This window comes from Astyanax mexicanus, chromosome 8 (genome assembly GCF_023375975.1).
Source record: "Astyanax mexicanus isolate ESR-SI-001 chromosome 8, AstMex3_surface, whole genome shotgun sequence".
Classification (NCBI taxonomy): domain Eukaryota; kingdom Metazoa; phylum Chordata; class Actinopteri; order Characiformes; family Acestrorhamphidae; genus Astyanax; species Astyanax mexicanus.
The window spans coordinates 26,450,198-26,474,755 of NC_064415.1; the positions used below are offsets into that span (position 1 = coordinate 26,450,198).

Below are 24,558 nucleotides of genomic sequence, written 5' to 3' on the forward strand. Positions count from 1 at the left end.
CCCAGTACTGTGTGTAATGGAGCCACGGGTCAAAAGTTTGGACACCCCCGAACGGCCAGAGCAACCTAGCGTGCATAGCTGATTGATGTATTTGCACGTTGCGTAGCAACGTGCAAACACCATTTAATCTAATTTATGCATATAAATCACCTAGCAACCACCTAGAAACACCATAGCAACCACCCCGGATACCATAGCAACACCTTAGCAACCGCCTAGCAACACCCTAGCAACCACCTAGCAACCACCTAGCAACACCTTAGCAACCATCCCGGATACCATAGCAACACCTTAGCAACCGCCTAGCAACACCCTAGCAACCACCTAGCAACCACCTAGCAACACCTTAGCAACCACCCCGGATACCATAGCAACACCTTAGCAACCGCCTGGCAACACCTTAGCAACCACCTAGCAACCACCTAGCAACACCTTAGCAACCACCCCGGATACCATAGCAACACCTTAGCAACCGCCTAGCAACACCTTAGCAACCACCTAGTAACCACCTAGCAACACCTTAGCAACCACCCCGGATACCATAGCAACACCTTAGCAACCACCTAGCAACCACCTAGCAACACCTTAGCAACCACCCCGGATACCATAGCAACACCTTAGCAACCGCCTAGCAACACCTTAGCAACCACCTAGCAACCACCTAGCAACACCTTAGCAACCACCCCGGATACCATAGCAACACCTTAGCAACCACCTAGCAACCACCTAGCAACACCTTAGCAACCACCCCGGATACCATAGCAACACCTTAGCAACCGCCTAGCAACACCTTAGCAACCACCTAGCAACCACCTAGCAACACCTTAGCAACCACCCCGGATACCATAGCAACACCTTAGCAACCGCCTAGCAACACCCTAGCAACCACCTAGCAACCACCTAGCAACACCTTAGCAACCACCCCGGATACCATAGCAACACCTTAGCAACCGCCTAGCAACACCCTAGCAACCACCTAGCAACCACCTAGCAACACCTTAGCAACTACCCAAGATACCATAGCAACACCTTAGCAACCGCCTAGCAACACCCTAGCAACCACCTAGCAACCACCTAGCAACACCTTAGCAACCACCCCGGATACCATAGCAACACCTTAGCAACCGCCTAGCAACACCTTAGCAACCACCTAGCAACCACCTAGCAACACCTTAGCAACCACCCCAAATACCATAGCAACACCTTAGCAACCGCCTAGCAACACCTTAGCAACCGCCTAGCAACACCTTAGCAACCACCTAGCAACCACCTAGCAACACCTTAGCAACCACCCCGGATACCATAGCAACACCTTAGCAACCGCCTAGCAACCACCTAGCAACCACCTAGCAACCACCTAGCAACACCTTAGCAACCACCCCGGATACCATAGCAACACCTTAGCAACCGCCTAGCAACACCTTAGCAACCACCTAGCAACCACCTAGCAACACCTTAGCAACCACCCCGGATACCATAGCAACACCTTAGCAACCGCCTAGCAACACCTTAGCAACCACCTAGCAACCACCTAGCAACACCTTAGCAACCACCCCGGATACCATAGCAACACCTTAGCAACCGCCTAGCAACACCCTAGCAACCACCTAGCAACCACCTAGCAACACCTTAGCAACCACCCCGGATACCATAGCAACACCTTAGCAACCGCCTAGCAACACCCTAGCAACCACCTAGCAACCACCTAGCAACACCTTAGCAACTACCCAAGATACCATAGCAACACCTTAGCAACCGCCTAGCAACACCCTAGCAACCACCTAGCAACCACCTAGCAACACCTTAGCAACCACCCCGGATACCATAGCAACACCTTAGCAACCGCCTAGCAACACCTTAGCAACCACCTAGCAACCACCTAGCAACACCTTAGCAACCACCCCAAATACCATAGCAACACCTTAGCAACCGCCTAGCAACACCTTAGCAACCGCCTAGCAACACCTTAGCAACCACCTAGCAACCACCTAGCAACACCTTAGCAACCACCCCGGATACCATAGCAACACCTTAGCAACCGCCTAGCAACCACCTAGCAACCACCTAGCAACCACCTAGCAACACCTTAGCAACCACCCCGGATACCATAGCAACACCTTAGCAACCACCTAGAAACACCTTAGCAACCACCTAGCAACACCATAGCAGATACCAGCCAGCACTGCAATCACACTCGCAGTTTCTGTAGGAACTGCAATCTAGTTCACATCTGGCATTTTTTTTGGTCTCAAATGTTCTAACATAAAACACCTTTAAATTACACAATAAATGCATTTATTTGAGTTTTAATTATCTCCAGTTATGAAAGTCAGTAATAAAAGGTATTAATGAAATCTTTAGATTTTCTTTTTTAAATAACTCAAATTTCAAGAAACTGCTGAAACTGGACAGGGTTTCAGCATAGGTCTTTACAATCATATCTGGTTGTTATGGGAACTGGCTTGATCCCTTTTCCTGATGGATACAGAGATAGTTGTCCTCTGTGCGTCTCTATATCTCTTTCTTTTTTTCCGCTTTTTTCATCTACATCCTTGACACTTAATAACGTGTGTGTTTGGCAACCAGTTCTGTCTCTCTTACATATTCCTGAGTGAAGTCAATAAGGTTCTGGAGGTCGATGTCGTCTCTGTAGGCTCTGATGTTGTTGTTGATGAAGAAGTTGAGCTGGTCTTTGATCCAGTCTTTAAAAACGAAGGCAAGAACTCCTGCTGTCAGCTCCAGGAAGAATATAATCCCCAGAAACACAGAGAACTAGAAGAAACAGGAGGAAACAGCAATCACACATCAATAGTATTTTATTGTAAAAGTACACTTAAAAATATTTTACTGTGATATTTACTGTGAAGCTTTAAGTTTATTTTAAATGTGCACTGGATTATTAGGCACACTATCAAGAAGTCTATTTTCTGATGGACTGAGGAACCCTGAGTGTTCCGGTAAACCAGGGCCTTATCAGCTAGTGGTTCGTCCCAAATAGCTTGTTTTAACACGGTAAACATGCAGGCTGCAGGGCGATAATATTCACCTCTAAACGGCAAAAGAGCTAGTGCTGCGGTTAGTGGCTTATGCTAATGATGCTTAGTGCTGGAGAAACTTTCGCGGAGTGGCTTTACTGCTACTAGAATTTATACATAGGACGTGCACTGTCAATTTTAGGGAGAATTAAAGGATTTTTAGTGCGCCTTAAAATCTGAAATATAGTTTTTTGGCAGATATTTGAATGCACAGAATATTCTGCACTTCAGCATTGTGGTAGATTTATTCTCTCACATTATATTGTTTAGTAAAACTGTAGTTTCCAAAATATAAAAAAGCCCCTAAATGCTACCATACAGTAGAGTAAATAAGTGTTTATTGTATCATGAGAGAATTAGATTTTTTTTTTAACAGAAGCTGCCTAGCAGATGTATATAGCATTGCACATGTATATAGCATTGAATATTTATCTACTCAGTTATATTTAATGTATATCTGTGCAATACCATATGTCTATATGTCTATAGTGTAAGTTATACTGTGTACTGTATAATTATCTGTATATTTCTATTCTATCTTACTATTCTACTTTGTTGTGAATTTTGTTGTCTGCATACTAGTAGGAACTTGCAACAAATTTTTACTGAAATATATACCTGTACTTTGTGAGTGAAAACGTTACTTAGAAATCATGAATTTTTAAGTAAAAATCATGAATCTTGAATCTTGAGTAAAGCAGTAATAACAATAGGACTCACAAATTTGAGCAGGAAGGTGTTTTCTCTCAGAGCTCCGATGCAGCCGGCAAAACCCAGTATAAACATTACTCCTCCCACCACCAGAAAGAGCCAGACAGGGTCGAACCCACCAAGGTCAGTGATGGACGAAATGTTTGAGAGCACACCCTGACAGACAATGAGAGAAAAAGAGAGGCAGGTGGGATCATTTACACACGGCTGACAGATCTGTACATTTCTGATCTGTAGAAAAACAGGCCAGTAATACCCACTATAACTAATACAATATTGTATATTGTTCTGTCTATTAAAACTACTACTATTAAACTGCAGTGCTCGCTGTTGGTGTTGACTACGATCATTTTAAAAACACATCCCTAGTGAAGACTTAACACAGGCAGAACGCATGAGAGCCCTGTAAAGTAACCCAGAGAGGCTTTCACAGAGAGTGAGATGGGATTGAGAGGTTTCACATGAAAAGTGTTTCAGCACTGAATCACTTTCCATCTAAACACAGAGCAGTTTAGACGTGAGATCCGCTGAGCCCTCAGTGCCTGGTACACTTATCTTCACAGCTGCAGTTACATTCTCCCAAAGGTACACTTCCTACAAACAGCTTTAGCCTACTAGAAAAAGTCTGCAAGTGTGTTTCTGACATAAGAAGAAGTAGCCTTTTAAACCTTTGAGGTACGGTGGTCACTATAGGAAATGTCCTATTTTCTCATTTCTAATATTTCTCTCTTTGCAATATAGGGGTGTGCCAAATCATGTAATTCACGATAATATTGATAGAATTGTTAAAACAGTAATAAAAAAATCCATATTGTAATAATAGCAGTATTCTGTCTTGAAACAGTGTATTTTGTGGTATTTTTTGTATGTGTTAAATACATGCACTTAATATTCTGAATAAATTATATTAATGTTAAATTACATATTTTGATATATTATTATTTTATGCAAAATCAGATTCCTGGTAAGTTAGTGTTGTTTCCAAAATAGACATAATTTTACAGATTTGTTTTGTTGCTACAAAATTTTTGAAACTGTTGTACTATATAAAACTTATATACTGTATTATCTCACTATATGGTGCACTGAATCAATGAAGGTCTATTTTCTGATCTATTTTCATTCATAAGGTGCACCAAATTATAAGGAGCCTTTTATGAGACACTAGTAACTAGTAGTAGGAACAGGGGCGTCGCCAAGTTTATTTGGTTGAGTAAAGCGCTTCCGTTTATTTACAGTAAGCTTAGAATTACAGATTTCCACTTAAGCTGAAGTATTAGCCGCTATCCGCTAGCGAAAGAGCTAGCGGTTAGCGTGGTTAGCAGCTAACACTAATACTGCTACAGCAGTGCTAACCAGGGTTAGCAGTTGGATACAGTCTGATACAGCTAAGCTAGCACTTAGCGGGGTTAGCGGCTAACTCTAATACTGCTGGAGAACTAAACTGAAATATAACACTGTACTTCAGAAGAGTGACTTTACTGCTCCTTACAATCTGACTGATTAAATCAGGACATTAAAGAGGACATCTCATCATTTGTGGACAATTTTAAATGTTTTCTGGGAACAAATAAAAATAATTAGCACACAGGATGTGATGTAAAAATAGTATCTTTTCTATAAACTGGGTTTGGCCCTGCTAACACTAATGTTCAGACCAGTCCAGTAAACATTTTATGTGCTTAAAATTCTCAAAATAAAGAAAATTCTCTAGTGTGTAGAATCATAATTTTCACAATGTTGTGTACAAATCTTATTTGGCATATTTCATCCTGACGATTAAATAAATAGTAGAATGTGATGTTGACAAATTCTAAGAATCTATTTTATTTTTAATCCAGCAAATCTGTCTTTTGAACTTTTGAAAGCTTCTCACCTTCTCACTCCATGCCCACAGTCCGATACCCAGGAAGGCCACCCCCAACAACTGCAGAACAGAAGAGACATTCAGTCAGTTATTCACCACTTCAATCTGTTATGCATTTTAACTGGATGACTAATATCTACAGATTTTCATGTAGCTAAACATTCTGTTAAATTAAATTACTCTGACCCTCAGCCCACTAGCAAATCATTTCAAAAGAATGCACCAAAATGACAAAACTAAGAGCAGAGTTCAACAAGTGGGAGAGTGGACTGACTTTTAGCTCACTGTGGGAGACGTCAGAACGAGAGTCAACATGAGGCCTGGGCTTGTTTAGAGGCGGTACGTGAGACTGCTCCAGTTTCAGCACACAAAAATGTTATCAGTGCAAAGAAACTCCTCAGAGCGGTTTCAGTAAGTGGAGAATGTAACTAGCACCAAATCAACTGAGAATATAACTCTCAAACCATGTCTGCAGTATCAACAATACCTGCAATACCTGACCATGTTTAATATTTTTATTATATTTATTATAAATATTGAAGATAAATGTATTTTGATCCTATTCACAATCTCAAAAGAACCTTTAAATTAGGTATAAAACCTGAACATTAATGTGACGATTCCTCACACTTTCCCATTTCTACCAACTTTAGGAAACAAAAAGTCGATCCTCTTTGGCTGGGAGAACCATTTGTAAAATGTTTGTAAGCAAATTCAAATAGTTTTAAGTAAAAAAACATTAAGAACACATACAGGAAATGTGACCAGGCAATAAATACATAATTTAAATTAGAATTTAACAGATTCATTCATTGGCCTGGGTGTGGCTAGAGAAATTAAACTCTGGTGTGATAAACCACAGTTAAGTTATGTTTTATGTTATGGAGGGGCAAACACTTTTTCACACAGTGCAATTAACCCTTGGATTTTTTTTCTCCTTTAATAATGAAAATCTCTAAAAACTGCATCTTGTGTTTACTTGTGTTGTCTGACAAACATTTACATTTGTTTGATGATTTGAATATTTTAAAAGTGACAAACATGCAAAAAAATATGAAATCATAAAGGGGCAATCACTTTCACACCACTGTATAATTGAACAAAACTTTGTGTGGGGAAAACCGTTTAATACTACTGCTTTTATGTCCAGTGCAGCAATCATATATTCTGAGTTCAGGTTAGTGAAGCTCTCCTGATTCTGACTTTCCAAGTAAAAAATCTGACTCTTTGGGGGCATTCCAGTTGAAATTTCCTGCTTGAAACTCATTCTGACATTCAAATGAAACAGAGCAATAAATCTCTGAAAATGCCCAAAATACTTCACAATCTTCCCAAACAACAACCAGATCTTTGTTGTTTTTTTGCACAGAAAAATTTATAAGCTTTAGATTTTTTTTTCTTTTTTACAAATTATTAAAAACAAACAAACAAAAAATAACTTCTCTGCACAGCTGAATGGTGTGGCAGTTATTTTAGGTAAATAATTATAGTAAAAATGTTTAAATAAACTCTGTCAATGCTATTTTATAACATCTATTTTAAAAGAAAAAATGTACTCATTTACATAGCTTATTGGTATATGGATATGGATTTTGTATTAACCTATATGAGACTGGGGATAGTCCAAATCCTGTTTGTTGGCAACATTAGCCTAGCATCTGTTGTTGTCAAGTAAAGAAGAACATGTCACATATCAGAGATGTTTTGGCTGATTGCCTGCATGTGAGAAAGTGATAAATCATAGATTTAACATAGATTTTCTGTTTAAGTATTTCTTTAATAGTGCCCCTCAGTATTAGCAGAGCACACTGAATGCCCATTGTCATGTTGGGAAACAGAAATAGGGCTTTCAATTCTCAGAAGGCCGGATGTTTGGTATTTCAAGTGTCCATAAAAAAAGGTCTGGTCTGACTGGTCAAACTGCCAAAGATAAAGTGCTAGCGGAAAGACAGAAAGAAATATAGAGTAAAAGCAAGAAATGTTCAGCAGGGGAGAGAGAGAGAAAGAGAGAGAGAAAGAAAGAAAGAGAAGGTGTTTCCATTGAGATTTATCAAGCAGATTTATCAGTACAGAGATCTGCTTCAGAAAAAAATGCATGCGTGGTCTCATGGCAGACAGACCCTTTTGTTTGATCATGTCTCTTTTACTCATGCCAAGAGACTTGGAAATGCTCCAGTATTCTGTTCACAACTGTGAATGCCCCCTGCTACCCCTTTTTGTCCAGCCGTTTCACTTTAAATGGCTGGTTTTGTCTCTCATAACGGTCATCTTTTCATTCGCAGGCCCCCTGGGTGCACGCCTACACTCCACACAGCCATTACTGCGTGCATTAACTATTTATGGGAATGTGGGTACGCTGCCTTTTCAGGCCTTTGTTTAAGAATGAAGGTAAGCTGGGCTTTAGAGAGGACTCAGGGGGTAATAAGCGTATGATTTTTTTTCCTATAATTTATATTCAGTCAGAAATGAACTTGATTTACTACAACCACATCTCTTCCACATGCACAGCTGTGTTTCTTGGATTTGTAGGGAATTTTCCTAGGGTTTTTTGGGTAAATCCCACGAAAAGCAGTCAGGTTAGCAATTATTTAAAGTAAAGCATTAAAAAAAATTCCCAAAGAACAAGTAAATGTGTCACAGTGAGAAACAAATAAAAAAAACAATACCAGAGCAACAGCAATATGAATTGTTTGGCTTTTAAAGGTCTCCTTCTGCTAAAATCAACTTTTTTTGGTTCTTTGTGAAATACAATAGGTCTATCTGAGTTGTATATGCATACTGCATATGAAACTCTTCCTCAAATTACATTGTCTTCTGCAGCTAGTAAAAGAAAATATCCAAAAAAATAAAAAGTAGTAGTAGTATTTATGGCCTCGCCCACCTTGGCTCGAGACCACCTACAGGCAGAACTGAAGCCATGCAGCCAGGCACGTCTCCTCAGAGAGAAGCCAACAGCGCTAGGAACAGCATGGCAGTTCATTCCTGTGTTATTGTGCAAATAACACATCAGTATTATATGCTTTGCCCAGTAATTTAGAGCTAAGGAACAAATGGTAAGAATTTGTCTATGAAACACCACCAGCAAAGTACAATTGAGATAGGTAGGTATGTATTTTTAGAACAGTTCTGTTTACACTAGTTAAACAGAGAAAGTAAAAGATTTTTACTTTCTGGACCTGCACTACCCACCTCTGTGTGTTTACATCTCCAGTGGATTTTGCACTTTACAGAGACTCTAAGACCAGGTCAGTGGTTAAACTGCACTTAGCAAGTCATTACACATGTTGTAAAGTAACATATGGCATTGCAAAGACTGTTATAAGTGTAAAAATATCCTATCATTTCTTCCCCAGTCCTCCACGGGACTAAAGCACCGTAATACCGGAGCACTTTTTCACACACACACACACACACAAAAAAAAAAAACAGCTCACATGGCATTCATTCATACCAAAGACCACAACTAGACAATTTTTTAAATTAATATTTAAAATATTATGAATTCAAATTTATTTATTTAATGTTTTTTTACAACAAATGTCACACACACAATCAGTTCCACTGATCTGGATCTGCTTCTTTTTTGAGTAAGCTAATGGCGAGGAAAAAGGAGACAGGAAAAACTCCCTCAGATTAAGAGGAAGGAACCTCTGGAAGAACCACAACAACAACAACTCCTCATTGCTGGTATTTGAGATTTGCGTGAGATGTATGTGGTTAACTGCATTGTGTATACTTCATTTTCTGGACAGTAGGATGCGTGAGTGTATCTCTACAGATTTGCTATAATTCTGAAAAGCTGTCAGATTTGTTTCTTTCTTTGCCTGATGATAAAATCTGTGCGACCTCAGATGCCCTAGTTGGCTGGCATATGGTTCAGTATCAAATGAGAGAAATTAACTTTCCTGTCTTTTCTGCCCTGGAGCAAAAGGCCAGTCCTACTAAATGAGGCAGAGAGAGAACCAACTCAAACCTTACACAAATCCTGCTTCCTCACACTGCCTTGCACTGCCTTTGTCAAGTGAAAATTATTTATTTTAAACTATGTCTAATAGGCAAACTCAACATTTTGCTTCTCAGTAAAGGTAGACATGTGAAACACAGACATTTGGGCTGAAATAGAAACACAACCTGAGAAAAGAAGAACTGCACTAAAAATCCTCTTTCACATCTGTACTGAAATCAGTACTTTCCCTAAAAGATTAACGAACTTCTTCTAAAAAATGTTTCACTATATATATTCTCAGGAAAGCTGTATTCATTTTGTACCTTTACAGGACTTTCCTCTTAAACACAACTATAAACCGATAATCTGCTGTCAGTTTTGTTTTGACTCATTAGCCCACTTTGTTTGCACTGCTGTGTGGGGGCATTTATTATGAGCAGATTTATGATCACTATCATCATCATCATCATCATCATGATCAAATGATCATCACTTATGTTTCTAACACTTGCATAGATTAATACAATTTGTATTAATTAGTGTTTTTTAAACACATATGTATGCAAATATTATTTAAAGCCAGCCTTGTTTTTGTAGGACACAGATACTTTTCTGCTAGAAATGTTACCAATCAGATATTTATTATTTACTAGGGGTTACAAAGGCAGTTAAAATACTTAAATTTAGAAGTCCAATATCATCTAAGCAATCTGCTCTTCAGTAAATATGTAATCAAATATAGAATGGTAACGATGTAAGCATCAAAGAGTGTTTTCACACCTGAAAGTCCAGACCAGAGTCCGCACCAAGGTTCGGGTGTTATACTATTATTCTAGTTAGCTTCAGTGTCACGCTGTAGTGTACAGAGTAGACTAAAGAACTTTTCTACATTCTGTTATCATCACCTAAGTGGGCTGTGTCTATAATTGTTTTGTAGAATGCTGTCAGTTTGTCCAGTTGCTTTTCCAGGTGTTGTGCCGAATTCTACTTCTCTGCCAGATTATGTCTCCCTTTTGCGGAAATGCAATGGCAGCTTCAAGAGAACATTAAGGCTGTGTATTGGTAAGAAACTGGCGATACAAAAAAATGTTATATACTCTGATACTGTAAGCAAGATGTTATATTGGGAAATATTTTTGAAAATACATTTTAGGTTGAACTGTCATAGTGTAGAAACATATCACATTCATTAAATCTGAAGAAAAAATGTTTACTTTTAATGCAATCAGAACAGTGAAATTTGAAGACAAAAAGTAGGTTCTGTGCTTTTCCACCACAAAATCACAGGTTCTTGGCTAGAAAAATCAAAGGGCGGGGCGTTCTAGTGACTCAAAAAAGGTGTTCAAAACTCCCCGACTTCTGTTTCCAGTTTTTGGAACACGCCCACATTCACCTACAGTATCAAAAACATATAAAAATAATTCTACTGGTTTCTAATACCCAATGGAGATCATACACATCACCACTTTTTTTCTGGCAGTGACAGAAAAACAGTTTGGCATGTGAGCTAGATGTTTTTTGGTTGAGGCATCATGGTGGCTTGCTGAAAAGAAACCAGTAAACCACATTAAAAGGAAAATCAACACATTTCCACCTAAAGCTCGATCATGGGGTCATAACTACAAAATTATAGACATCACAAATAAGATAATAAGCTAAGATTAATTATCCCTGATCCGAGTGGTTGTCCTGTATTGTAACTAATTGGAAAAAAAAAATACTCAGCAACAAAGGCTTACACTTGCTTACATGTAAACAGAAAGATAAATCTAAGCTATTTGTTTTTTGAGGACAGTGGTCTTTAATTTAGCCTTTAAATTAGACAGGGACATTTAAAAACTATTTCTTCCTTCTATTTGTGAGATAAGAGAAATGTTATTATTAGGCAGTGTTTTTCTGCCCTGCCCTTAAAGTTGTATGGTTTTCCCTGTCAGCACTATACTGTGGTGTAAGACTTGCATTTCAGTGTAGTGGGAATACTGGAATGATGTCTGCAGTATGTTTGGGTCTTTGGGTTCTAGAGTTAAGCGGTTGTTCGAAAAGGTCTAAAGAGAACATACACACGTATCAACTACATTTAAGTTGCCAGAATAGGCCAAAATATGCTTTTTGCTGAGATGCTGGTTAAGCTGTTTGGGTGAATTTTAAGAGATCTGAAGATTGAGAGATCTTTGCAGGCAACTGTATTGAAAGATCACAATGAACTTACCAGCTAATATACATCTCATATAAAGGGGTTGCATTTGCCTTAAGTGACAAATTATACATTGAGATATTTTTCCGTCTTCCACCTTAATGACACAATAACACAATCGTAAAATGTATGCTCCCTTTTCTGAAACCTAAAGCATTTTCTACCTTCCCCATATACCCCATATATAAAAAAGCTTCTGTGCATTACAGTGTGCTGTAAAAGCACTGCAATAATGCCTAGCGGAGAGACGTCAGCAGCTTTCTGAACCCTTCCAGAATGCCTCTTTGGAAATAATGGTAATTTCCCTCAGGTCTGCAATGTCCTTCAGGATCAATACTAGTCTATCTATCTGTCTGAGTGTCTATCTGTATGGCTGTCTAACTACCCATCTATATAAATCTTATGTAAAAATCCTTATTCAAAAACAATTTGATGGTTGAAAAACAGCCAACCATCAGGAAATGAGCAATGCCTCACAAAAGGTCCCAGAAAGCCTGCACCATGCTGCCAGGAAAACATCATGTAGAAAACAAAGGAGTGCTTTCAGTGAAGGAACAAGCTAGTGGAGGTTGACACTCCGGTTAGAGTCCCGCCCTGAAATTGCAGGGAATACGGAAAGTGCACCGAAATGAGCCGAAGTGTGCAGTCAGGGTAGAATGTCACTTTCATCTGCTCGCCAGCAACTCCTTCAAACCTAACAATCACGTAAAATAGTGCAAGACTTCAGTTCTGCTTATGACAGTTCAATGATAGATGAATGCCTCACTTTTCTCCTTGTTTGCTCCACAAAATATACCGTTCGCTGCAATTACACTCTTAGAGCTCATTATACCATTGACCCAAAAGTGAACCCCAAATCTTTTGAGGGGTATTTAATTCCTCTCCTCTGGCCTCATAAGTAATGCAAAGCAGAAGGGGGCATGGGGCGCGCTTTCATTCAGCTGTTGCCAGGGCACGGTTCAAGACTGTTCCAATGATTTCGGCAAGCTGCAAACCAGGATGCAAGCAACTACCGTCAGCGGCCTGCGCCAAGCCGAGCTAACGTCCAGAAACAGCCAGAAAATGGCTTTACAGTTAATGTTTATTTAAACATGTTCCATAATGCATTCATTCAGCTTGTCAATTATTCACCATGGAGTTGAAGTATTCATCATGTATGGTTTATTTTGGGTTGAACTCAGTAAAATGAAGCAGGCCTTTAAGCACGAAGCCATATTATCACAAGCACACAGTGCTCTGCTGTAACAAGACCATCCACTCGTCTATAGGAATTCAATGATAAAAGATGACAGATGTTCCTCTTGGGGAAACATGCATTTAAAGCATTCAGTTTAACGCTGCAGAGCTGCTCCCTGAGGCGGGGATTTAGATTTCAGACTGATGTGTTTTAGAACACCGTTAGTTGTTATGCATGATAACGTACACTAAACAAACTAGGGATTTCTACATTTTCTTCTTTTTTTTTCTACAAAGAAAGGGTCAAAAAGCTTATTCGCACAATGCCACAAAAGAACAATTAAAGTGACAGTTTATAAGTATTTGGTGAGACTATGTAATTGCGAAAAATACTCCTTTCAGAGTATTAAGAGAATCTGGTTATTTTAATGAGGTTTCTGTTACACTGTCTTTTAGCCTGTCAGCTCTTTTCAGTTTTAATTCTGTGTTTTTTTGGTTTAACAATGTGCGAATTCGCAACTGAAGACTGAATTTGCTGCTTTGATATCTACATGTTTACAGTAGCTTTTGTATCAGCATAATTAGCTGTGTCTGGGTTGCTTAGGTAACCAGGAAAAGCTGTCATGACCTGCCATACATCATGTTTTTTTAGTGGAGCTCAGAGTGTGGTTTGTGATGTCTGCACACTCTGCTGTTACTTATTGTATTGGGCTGAGTAATAGACTTTTGAGAGGGTTATCTAGTTAGTGATGTTAAAAGTCTATAAATGTGAGAGTTGGAGTTAGATATGGTAAACACTTTTAGCACACAGAGAGGATTTTTTCACTGATTTTAACAAGTTTATGTAGCTGTAAGTTAGGTCTGTATTGCTACTACTTGTTCTACTGGTTGAGCAAGGAACTACAAGGAAATGCTGCAACTCAAAAATACACATCATAAGACCTTACCAGCTCTCAAGATCGGCTAAATTATAGGCCAATCATAGATTGTATATTTGGGCTAAAGATCAGTGGAATTATCGGCCAATCATTGATCGCACATTTGGGCTAAAAATAGCTCTCCACTTTAAAGAAAAACCTTTTAAGCATACAATAAACCATTTAAATGCTTATTTGTGTTGCCACAGTTCTATATACATAACAACTAACCTTAACTAAGAACCTTTAAAGAACATCTTTTATAATATGAAGGATGTTTATAATATTCTGCTTGCTCCTCAGAAGTGACAGTTCTTCTCTATGATGGAAAACATGTTAAATACGCTACTTTGAAATGCGTTCTGTATTGTTTCTCTATTGTTTTTTCCTTTAAGAACATGTCACCTCTTGGAGTGTTCCTCCCTTCTCTTAAAAATTTTGTTTTAAATATGACATTCCAGATCATCCACTCTGATTAAATATTTGAAGGGTTTGACTAAGCACATCAGGAATGCAAAGTCCTGCACATTCTCAGAAAAACAGGAGACAGCACAAATGACTCCTACACGCTTGCAGGGGACTTGAGGTAAATGAACTAAAAGTTATTCCAGCAGTCTGAGTGGAAAGCTCAGGGTGCTCAGACTCTCTGCTATATGACTGCAAGGCAATACTGGCTTACAAAACCTAATTAACCTAAAATATAATAATCATGTCATAAAAAAAATACATTATTTAATTGATTACGTAATGCCAATCATGATCTGTTGTTAGAGATAAAACACAGCCAATAACTGAGGCAAACAGGCAATTACAATAAAACAGTCTGTTACTAATACTGGACACGCTGTACAGTAGCGCTGAGAGCTCTCCATAATGACCCACAGCAGCTGTTTAGCTTCCCACAAACGGAAGAAGCAGCTTGACAAGCTGAACCCACACTGTACTGACAAAGAAAGCCCATCAACAAGTTTATAAAGTGGTGAACTGCCTGACATTGATGATTTGTGCACAGAGTTTACAGCTGTATTGATTTGAGTTATGTTCCTCTGTGTAGTTTGAGCGTGGGATCTAACCTTACCCCTATTTACTGACATTAGAGTCCACTCTAATGTGTTACAACACTTTAGCTTCAGACCAGCATAGGAAAATTCTGAGAAGGCTAGAACAAATTAACAGAAGCAAAGAAAAAATGAAGGAAAATAGAAAGGAAACACAAGTAAGAAAGAAAGAATAGGAAAGAAAATCAAAATATTCCTGTAGAGAATTAATGAGAGTACTGAAAGATTGAGAGCAAAGAGAGTTTTGTCTGAAATTACAAAAACAAAACAAAACAACAAAAAACACATATTCCTATCTCTAATAAGGATGAATAATGGGCAAACGATCAAACACAACCTACTTATTTTACTGGAAAACAGCAAAAATGAAACTGAAAGCTGGTAAAATATGATTAACTTCATGTAGAAAGAGAAATTAGAAAAAAAAACATTAATTTAGACGTTAAATTAATATGTTTTATTGTTTTAATATACTTGAGGGTTTTTTTCTAAAATGTAATTGTAAAACAGAAAAAAAAATTTAACAAAAAACAACAAAAGAAAGAAAAAAAGAAAAAAAATCATGTAATGAATCTAATTAATATGTTTAAACGTTTAATAAAACAATATTTTTTTAAGTTTAAGTTTTGCTGTAAAATGTAATTACGGCAAATAGAAAACAATTTTTTTACATCATCTAATAAGGATGTATAATAAGTGTACACAAACATGATCTTAAAAAATATATTTTTTTCAGTTATTAGCTAGGTAGCAAATATTTCCATGTTGAAATAAATGCGATGCTATAAAATTTTTTTGTTTGCATTAATTTGTCTGTAACAAGGTAACTTAAACATGCAGTAATTTGTTTAAAATAATTATCAACATTTTTGTATGTGATAAATATGAAAGTATGAGATTTAAAGAGTAATGTCAGATACACCGGTCTCGTGTCGGTGTGCTTTAGTGTTGGTGTGAAGCTGCAGTGGTTCAGTCTCACAGAGATAAAGCGGAGGAGATAAAGCGGATTAGGAGCGCTCACACGGACTGACACACTAACTACTGGAAGAACCGCTCCAGCAGAGCCCTGAGCTGCTCTCCACCACGACCCGCAGAGCTGAAGCAGCGCTACATCTGCTTCTGAACTAAGATAACACCTCCCAGCCAGAGAAAAACCGAGAAAAACACCGGCAGCCCCGGCCCCTCCAGGCCCTCCGCGGCACAATTATCAGATCCATAACCCGAGCAGAACAAAGGAGCGCTGGTGTTCTGTCGAGTTCTGCTAACCATCGATATGTGCTACTTAGCGGCTCTGCGCATGCGCTGCCCTACACTATTTCTCGTGTTTTTTATATAATAAATCTGTTTTGTAGGTGTTTTCTGTGCATTAAACAACCTGGGCTCACTTTCATTGCACACTAATGTAAATGGAAATTAATAATACATACATACATGCATACATAATTTAAAAAAATACAAATTATTTCTCGTTTTTTGTAATGAATCATTTTTATGCACTAAATAACTTGGACTCACTTTAATTGCACAAAAGTGTAAATGGAAATTAATAATAACACATACAATCATTATTATTTAAAAATATATTTTAAAAAATCAAAAGAAGTCGGTGACCTCTCATTGCCATAACTTTACCATGATACAGTGATTTATGCTATCAAAATATACTAGCTACATCTACTGGGACTTCTACTGGGACCATAATCTAATATAGTGCTTCTTTTGTATGTTTACAAGTAAACATACACAAGGGTAGCACGGTTCGACAGGGTAGCACAACTCGACAGAACACCCCGGCTGGGAAACGGCTCTTACCCAGAAGATTATGTTAAATCCGAATATGAAGTATTTGATGCAGCAGCTGACTTCATGGCCCTTGTAATGCTTTCCTGACATCATTGGTGCTGCTCCACATGCGTCTCTCGGCGCAGCCGCGGACTATACTGGGTCACATCCACCGCGGGGAGCAGCAGCAGCAGCAGGTTCAGCGCTGAGATGATGATCCGTTATCCCTACTGTAGGAGATCGGCGGCGGCGGCTCGGCTCACACACACAGAACACACATAGCGCAGGATATCCTCGGCGCGGGGGGAGATCAGCGCCTGAAAACGCTCACAAATTAAGCATGTCTCTCCTACGAAACCCCCGATATCTGACAAAAACACTGCGAACACAAATAACGGCCTCTCTCTCCCTCCTGAGATTAGTTTAACCCTCAGCTCGCTTCTCTCCCTGCACTTGACATGGCTGGATTTGATAGACGGCGCTCTCAGCCAATCAAATCGCTGCTCTGTATCTAAGCGGAAGTGCGGTGGGTGGTCCCGAAAGGACCTTGGAACGTCTACAGTGGAGCAACTGTTCGAATCCTGAAATCCTGGGAGTCGACTCCTGAAGATGATTTCAAATAATGCAAATCGTTTAAATACACCGATTTTGTTTATTTTGGTTAAAAAAGAAAGTCGATAAAGAAATTATGATCTCTTATCAGTTCTCCTCTGTCGTTTTATTTATTTTACTATAATTTTAGTATTTTCCACGATCCTCTGGGTATTTTGATTGTAGCATCTAAGCTTACCCCCATTTACTGACATTAGAGTCCACTCTAGTGTAAATAATATTACGCTTTAGCAAAATATTATTATATTCAGCAAAATCCTGAGAAGGCTAGTGAATGTGCTTTATTTACTGTGTTTATATCAACAGGAGTAAGCAAATGGAAGCAAAAAAGCAAGTAAGAAAAAAAGAAAAACAACTGAAGGAAAAGTGAAAGAGAAATGAAATCGAAATATTCCTGAATTATTAACAGTTTTGTCAAAAATGAAAAAACATATTTCTGTTTCTAATAAAGATGAATAATAGGCATATGACAAAACGTACTCATTTTACTGGAACAACAAAAATGAAACTGAAAGCTGTTAAAATATGATTACTTCATGTAGAAAGAAAAAAAGCTAACTCTCATCCACTTTTACAATTAATGATCTCTTTTGAGTTCTCCTCTGTCGTATATTTATATCATTGCGGTATTAAATCGCTCGTACTTATAAGTCTGTGTAAAATTGAGTTCAAAGCTTTTGAATCGACTCTAGAATTCCCTAAGGAGTGATTCACATGAATGATCTCTTATCAGTTACCGTCTGTCATTTAATTTATGTACCATTTCAGTACTTTCCACGCTCGTACTTTAAAGTCTGTGAGTCCAAAGCTTTTGAATCTACTCAAGAATTCCCTACAGAGTTTGAAAATGAGTGACTTACTTTGGGATTCGACTCTCAGTCCTTTTACAGCTAATGATCTCTTATATATTTTCCTTTCTCGTTTAATTTATGTATCGTTGTGATATTAACTCGCCGTACTTTAATGCCTGTGAGAATCTTTAAAAAAAGTTAAGTAACTGTAAATGTAGTTGGGATATTTTCATTCTTCTTTGCTTTGCAGTTTTCTGCCCCCTTCTGGTGTAAACAAGCCAGTAGTCGCACTTGTTCACGATTTTCATTTCTCAGTCTCAACTATTGATATATCATGCATTGCACATTTTATGCAGCTCTGTTACTACTTTCCCATTTTATTATTGAGAAAATAATTATCCACGCCACACACATTCAGAAAGTACTGTATTAGCACTGCATCTCAATCTGTTAATTGTATAACATCTGCTGTGTTTGTATTGTATGTACAGTATTGTTTCATTTTGCAGCATGGTCCTGAAGGAATGCAGTTTTTGTGGAGCTAACTTGTGGCAATACAAGCCTCTTGACTTGATTTATTTACTGCATAGGTTAAATCTGGTGATTTAAACAGGGCAAACACAACACACATTAAGCTGGGCCATCATACTTATTATTGATGATATGTGTATTACACAAACAACCCACAGAATTAGATAACTTACATTATTATAAATTCATACATTATAAATCTATCACTGCCATGGTTCATGTGGCACTCTCCCTACATTGGCTTATATTATTCTAATAAAATACACACTATTCTATGACTTTGTATTTTAGCAGGTATCTGTGCTTCAGTTCACTTGTTATTCAGCCTTGGTGGGCAGACACATCTCTCTGCCCTGATGTCTTTAATCTCCTTTATCATAATGTCACTTGTGGGGCTTCGATACATCACTCTGAGGGGGGACAGCTCCTGTGGAATGCAGTGTAAGCTGTAAAGAAGTGCAAAGTTACAAACATTTAGAACCTGAGAAACTTGTTTTTTACTACAGTTCAAAACCATAACAAATTATAACAGAAAAACATGTTTAAATGAGCTACCTTTGGATTGTGATATTTTCCCAGTGCCTTTCATACTGCTTCAGTTCATCCACAGAGAGCTCAGATTTCTCTTTTATGCACATACCTCTGTAAATGACAGAAAAGATACAGAGGAGAAACAGTTATCAGATGGAAATTTGTGCATTTGTTCTGTGTGTGATGTTTTTTGTATTTTGTCCTGTAGGCCAGTAGAATGTTTTAGTAGTGTGACCATATTTAAAGCTTAGTAGTTTAAAATGTAAATTTCAGATCAGTGTCTAAACTGGCCAATAATGAACCAGTTTAATATTGACTGTAAAAAACAAAAGTTATAATTGTTCTCCTTAATGTAATTTTCACGTCAGCTTAACAAAAAAACACTGAATTGCATCGTAAACTTAATGCCTTATTTAACCTTTAGTTTCTTGTTAAAAGGTTGTCTGACTAAAACACCATTCCCAATGGGTCTTTTTTACAAATTGGGCGTGTCCTCCCATCTCTCACTCACTACCTGGGTGTAAGGATAGTCAGCAAAACTTACAATGCACATTTAAAAGAGCTTAAATTAGGCCAACTAAATCATGAAGTGATTTTTTAACTTGTAAGGCTTAATATTAGTATCATTTTAGAATAATATTAGTTTTCATAAATATATACGAAAAAAGGTACTATCTCAACAAAAGATTTCTATTTGGCACAACTGGTGGTGGGTTTCTTCAAAACTTTGTTTTGAAAGAAAAGTTTGAGATGGTTTCTAGTGCAGTAAATTGCCCTTTTGAGTTTTTTCCACTTTTTAATTTTTACATTGTTGGTATATAAGAAAAAGTGATATTTTCTATGTTTTTAAAAGTAAACACTAAACTGTCAGAGAGTGATGTCCCCCAGTGCTGACTTTGGGAATCACTGCACTAAAATGTGTCTTAACCAGATGTGAAACAGATGTGCAAAAAACGTACACTAAAATTCCATACCTGCAGAAGCTAATGTTGAACCAGGCCGGCTGCAGAATCCACTGAGCCAGATCACTCTTGTGAACATCTACGTGGTGTACAGAAAGTCTGCATGCAGTGTTGGTATTTCTCCTCTGCTGTCTGGACTGTGTCCTCCGTTTCAGGTACGGAGTGTCTGCCCTGCAGTGCTGCCTCACTCCGCGCTCGGAGCTCTGTCCTGAGGCCCGGTGAGCCCCCTCGTGCAGCTCCACGGGCTTGACCCTGTAGGCCACCAGCAGCGGCTGGCTGAGGGAGCTGCCGTTCAGGCAGTAGAGGCTCTGAGTGAGGGCCTCGTGCAGCACCAGGCTCCCGCTCTCATCCCCAAAGCGCAGCTGGAAGCCCAGAGCGTCCGGCAGGCGGCGCTGCTGAGTCAGAGCTGCCGTTACGTTAAACACGTCGTAGCCTGAGGAGGGGAGCTGGTCCAGGGTCAGCAGCTGCTCGGCCAGGGGGCCGCTGATGCTCAGGTTCCCGGCTCCAGGTGACAGACTGTGTACAGCTACTGTGACGGTCAGCGGCTCGGGGTGCAGGGTCTTCCTCAGCAGCACGAGCTCAGCCACGGCCATGGAGGGCCTCAGGTGGGACACGTTGAACCAGATCCATCCAGGAGTGTTATATTTTGTACCTGATTATAAAATGTTATATTAAGTCTATATTAAGCATTTCAGGATAGATTACTGCTGTGTTTTAAAACATGGGGCCATATAGTTTTGTATTGTTTAGATTGTATTGCATAGCTTGACATAAACAAGGCAAAATAATAACATTTAATTTTCCAATATTCAGTGAAATTTAAAGTGCAGTGAGGAGCAACATGAAAGAAAAACTAATCGTTCAAACATCAGAAAACAAGAGCCAGAAATTTTTTTTTCTTCTTATATAGACACCAACAGTACTTTCATAATCATCTTCACACAGTAATATATTTCAATTAGACATTATTTATCTTAACTTGAATTTAAATTGATTGTTTTAGTGGGTGAGTGTGAGGTGAAGTTTTGGAAAATATTTTAGAATATTTTTTTTTATTATACTGACTGTTCTTAGAATTTCTCTTAAGTTAAAAGTAAATAAGAAAAATCAGGAAAAAAATTGTAAAGAATTTAATGAAAAAAAAAAATTAAGAATATATTTCTCAAGAAAGACACCGTTCTGAATTCTATCTCTGGTTGCAGTTATAAACATATTCCAATGTGCTGGTTTTGTACAGCTTCATGCTCTACATAATTTATAGAAAATAAATAATTTGGAAACTTGGTAAACCTAGCTGATTATAAAAGAGATTCAAGTATGAAAAGTAAAATAAATATCCAAAAGAAATCAGGTACAATTTGATAGTAATACACTGAGCTTTCTGTAGTTATTTAATACTAGTTCCACAATCTTAATATCTTAAAATTGTAGTATTGTTATAAACATAAATATATACACTACCGGTCAAAAGTTTTTTTTTAGAACACTCTAAAACTAGAAAGAGATACAGGAACAATAATGTTTTAACTACGAAATGTATACGTCTTCCCTTTAGAGTAATTGAAGAGGAAGGCAGATAGTGGTAAGTACTTCACCTTCAAAAGACTTTTAGAAACTGGTAAATTAACAGGTCTGTCTGACCCACATGGCAACCTTTAACTAACTCTCAGTCTTGGAAGTCTCAGTTTTAGCAGTGAGGAGAAGAATTAGACGTCTGAAAGGTGAACTGCGGTAATATTGTTAATAGTAATTGCTAAGATGAGAAAATAAAAAAGTCTGGCCCATACAGTACTGCTACTGGACAACTAAAAAGGTGGTGTTCTGAAACCTTTGACCGGTAGGGTATATAACGAGTATATAGAAATATTTCATATATATGATCAATATTAATATGTCAAGTGATTTCAAATTCAGAGTTAGACTATACACCAGAGTTTCCCACGGTTTTGCACATCTTAGTGTTTACCCTAAGACTATTCCAAGGTAGTTAGTAAACCACTAACTACCACTTAAATGTGCAGGCCCACTGCTATGCATTATGAGCTTCATCTGAGGTTGTAATAGGTATCAGGTGACTCTTACCTTGGATGCTGCGGAAACTCTGCACCAGCATCCCGTCTGCATCACTCTTCTGCCTCGTCTCCTGCGTGTCCAGTAGCTGGTAAACCTGCTTCATGTACGGGTGTGGCTTGGCCTGGTGAGGTACCGAGAGCTTATTGATGTGTAGCATCTCCAAAATGGCCTTACTCAGTTCTTTATTCTCTACACCCTCCTCAAGATCCTCTTCTAACATCAAAGCCCTGACCAAAGCCAGGGTCAGCATCACACACAAACCAGAACTCGCACATCTTCTGAACTCCATGCTCAAAAACAGGGAGGAGAGGAGAGATCAATAGAAGGAGATGGTTCTTTGACTGCACCTCACAACAAAGTTGAGGGAACAAGTACAGGAGAAGTGCACTTGCTAATTGGGGAGGGAGGATGGATGTGTGGGTGGGAAGGATTCACAGCCTGTGGAGCCCACAGCCAAAACCTGGAGAGAAAGTAATTACGGTTCACACACAAAACCCCTGGAATGTCACAGTCCATTTGACAGGCATTGTGCCCTCGCTGTTCCTGGCAGCAGAGCAAAGCCCAGGGCCTTGTTTTGGTTTGAAGGATGATTGCTTTTCACTTTGTGGAATCAAGGGCTCTTTTCAACTCTTACACTTTTAATCGCATGCCCTTCTTTCTTTCCACTTGGTGAGGAGTAGAGATACTTTGGCATGGGAGAAGGCTGTTCTTAGTGAAATGTCAGTTTAATCTTATATAGGGTAAACGTTTGGTTTATAAAATACATAAAAAATAAGGTGACTTTTGTTAAATCAACACTTTTAGAATCAGTTTCCTGGACATGTCACAGACCCTTTAAAAGCCCTGGAAAGTTTATTTTTTCATCATTTCCACTCATGAAGTCCTTAAGTGACATGTACAGAACATCTTGAGTGCATCGCAGTGTAAACCTGTTTGTTCATCTGATCTTATTTACTGAATGAAGATGTGCTGGAGATAAAACTAGCTCATTTTAAATGTATTTTTGTTTATAAAGAGTGTGTACGCAGGCCTGAAATGTATAGGCAACATCTCACCCAAGATATAAAAAAAACTGTTTTACTTCTATTTGCAGTAAACACTTTTTAATTTAACATTATGTTCATATTCTAATAGTTTTACAGTTTTAGTATTTTTGAAATCAGATGTTCAGTAATCAGAATGGTAGTGGTGGGTAACTTTTGTTATACTCAGCTTTACTGCAGTGACGCTTATGGTTAACATTTGGTTAACCATAGGATTTTCTAATTTTAGTGAGCTATGGTTTATTAAAGGTTGAACACGACGTTGAAACAAAATTCCTATATCAATGTTGATTCACTTTTCAAAATCAATAGTTGATTCAACCAGATTATATATATATATATATATATATATATATATATATATATATATATATTTTTTTTTTTTTTTTTTTTTTTTTGTCTGCCTGTATAAAGTTTTAATGGACAGTTTATGGGTAAAGCCTCAACCCCTGTCTAGGAAATTGCCCAATGTTAACAGGTGTTGAAGGAGAGGACATTTCAACAGCAGAGGACAGCGTTTTTCTTTGGTCCCCGAGTTCATGATGGTACTTTCACAGTCACTTGAAGTTAGCATCCTTTTACATATTTAATCATTAATCTAGCTTAAATGTTTATAAAGTAGATCTTAAGTAGTTTAGGCAATACACTTAAAAGAAAAACCTTGTGTATAAACATTACTTAACTTTAAGTATACAATACTGGAAGTTCTGCAAATTACATTATCCTTATGCATTCAGAAAAACCTACACAACATACATTCAATATTTGGCCCAATGAAGACAAAGTAAGGGAACAATACATACCACTTTATTAAGAATACAAAATCACAAACAGATGACTTGAAAGGATGCAAATTCAAATCCTTAGATAAAAAAAATGAATGAAAGAATGAGACAAAAGCAAACAATTGGAAACAGCCTGGGCAAATAAACAAAAAATGGTGGCACTCACCTGTTACTTAACAGGTAATGAGTGTGGGATTTCTCCCCATACCTTCTGCCAGATTTATCACTGGACACTGTGCAAATGTGATAAACCGGGAAAATTTTACTGACAAAAGAATTGAAGTACAACATCAGAGGGAAGCTTATGGCAAAATAATAAACTAAACAAACCAGAAGATAAATAACCCAAAACACACCCAATACCCTAAATCCCTGTTAGAAAAACAAGACAAAGGGTAGTCAAACAAAATGGCACTTAACCCCAGAGCTAACAAACATTACAAAATGGAGGTGCTGGGTTGGTGTAAGCAAGAGGTTTTCCAGGTCAGGAAAAGGCAAGGAGCCCAAAACGTCGCAGGTCAGTTTTTTTCCAGGCTCTTTAATA

At 38.1% G+C, this 24,558-nt stretch overlaps 2 protein-coding genes across 5 annotated transcripts in view; both read right to left on the reverse strand.

Moving 5' to 3' along the window:
* The window catches only part of tspan5a (tetraspanin 5a), a 33,739-nt gene extending 16,577 nt beyond the window's left edge, over positions 1-17,162 (reverse strand). For 3 of the 4 annotated variants that reach the window (XR_002651040.2, XR_007440415.1, XR_007440414.1), the window contains exons 1-4: positions 16,717-17,162; positions 5,623-5,673; positions 3,756-3,902; positions 2,602-2,772 (exon numbers count right to left, since the gene is read on the reverse strand). Coding sequence is in view for 1 of the 4 variants with exons in the window: in XM_007239791.4 (XP_007239853.1) it covers positions 2,602-2,772; positions 3,756-3,902; positions 5,623-5,673; positions 16,717-16,800 (453 nt within the window). In the remaining 3 variants the exon portion in view is untranslated. The remainder of the gene's footprint in view (positions 1-2,601; positions 2,773-3,755; positions 3,903-5,622; positions 5,674-16,716) is intronic. The other variant, XM_007239791.4, reaches the window with a different exon arrangement.
* Positions 17,163-17,851: 689 nt separating this feature from the next.
* Positions 17,852-22,573, reverse strand: LOC103034936 (bone morphogenetic protein 7). The gene is made up of 4 exons (XM_007255168.4): positions 22,196-22,573; positions 20,126-20,765; positions 19,176-19,262; positions 17,852-19,066 (listed from the first exon to the last, which is right to left on the reverse strand). Exons 1-4 carry the CDS (start codon positions 22,473-22,475, stop codon positions 18,931-18,933), a joined length of 1,143 nt encoding a protein of 380 aa, XP_007255230.4. The 5' UTR covers positions 22,476-22,573; the 3' UTR covers positions 17,852-18,930.
* Between the last annotated feature and the right edge of the window lie 1,985 nt (positions 22,574-24,558).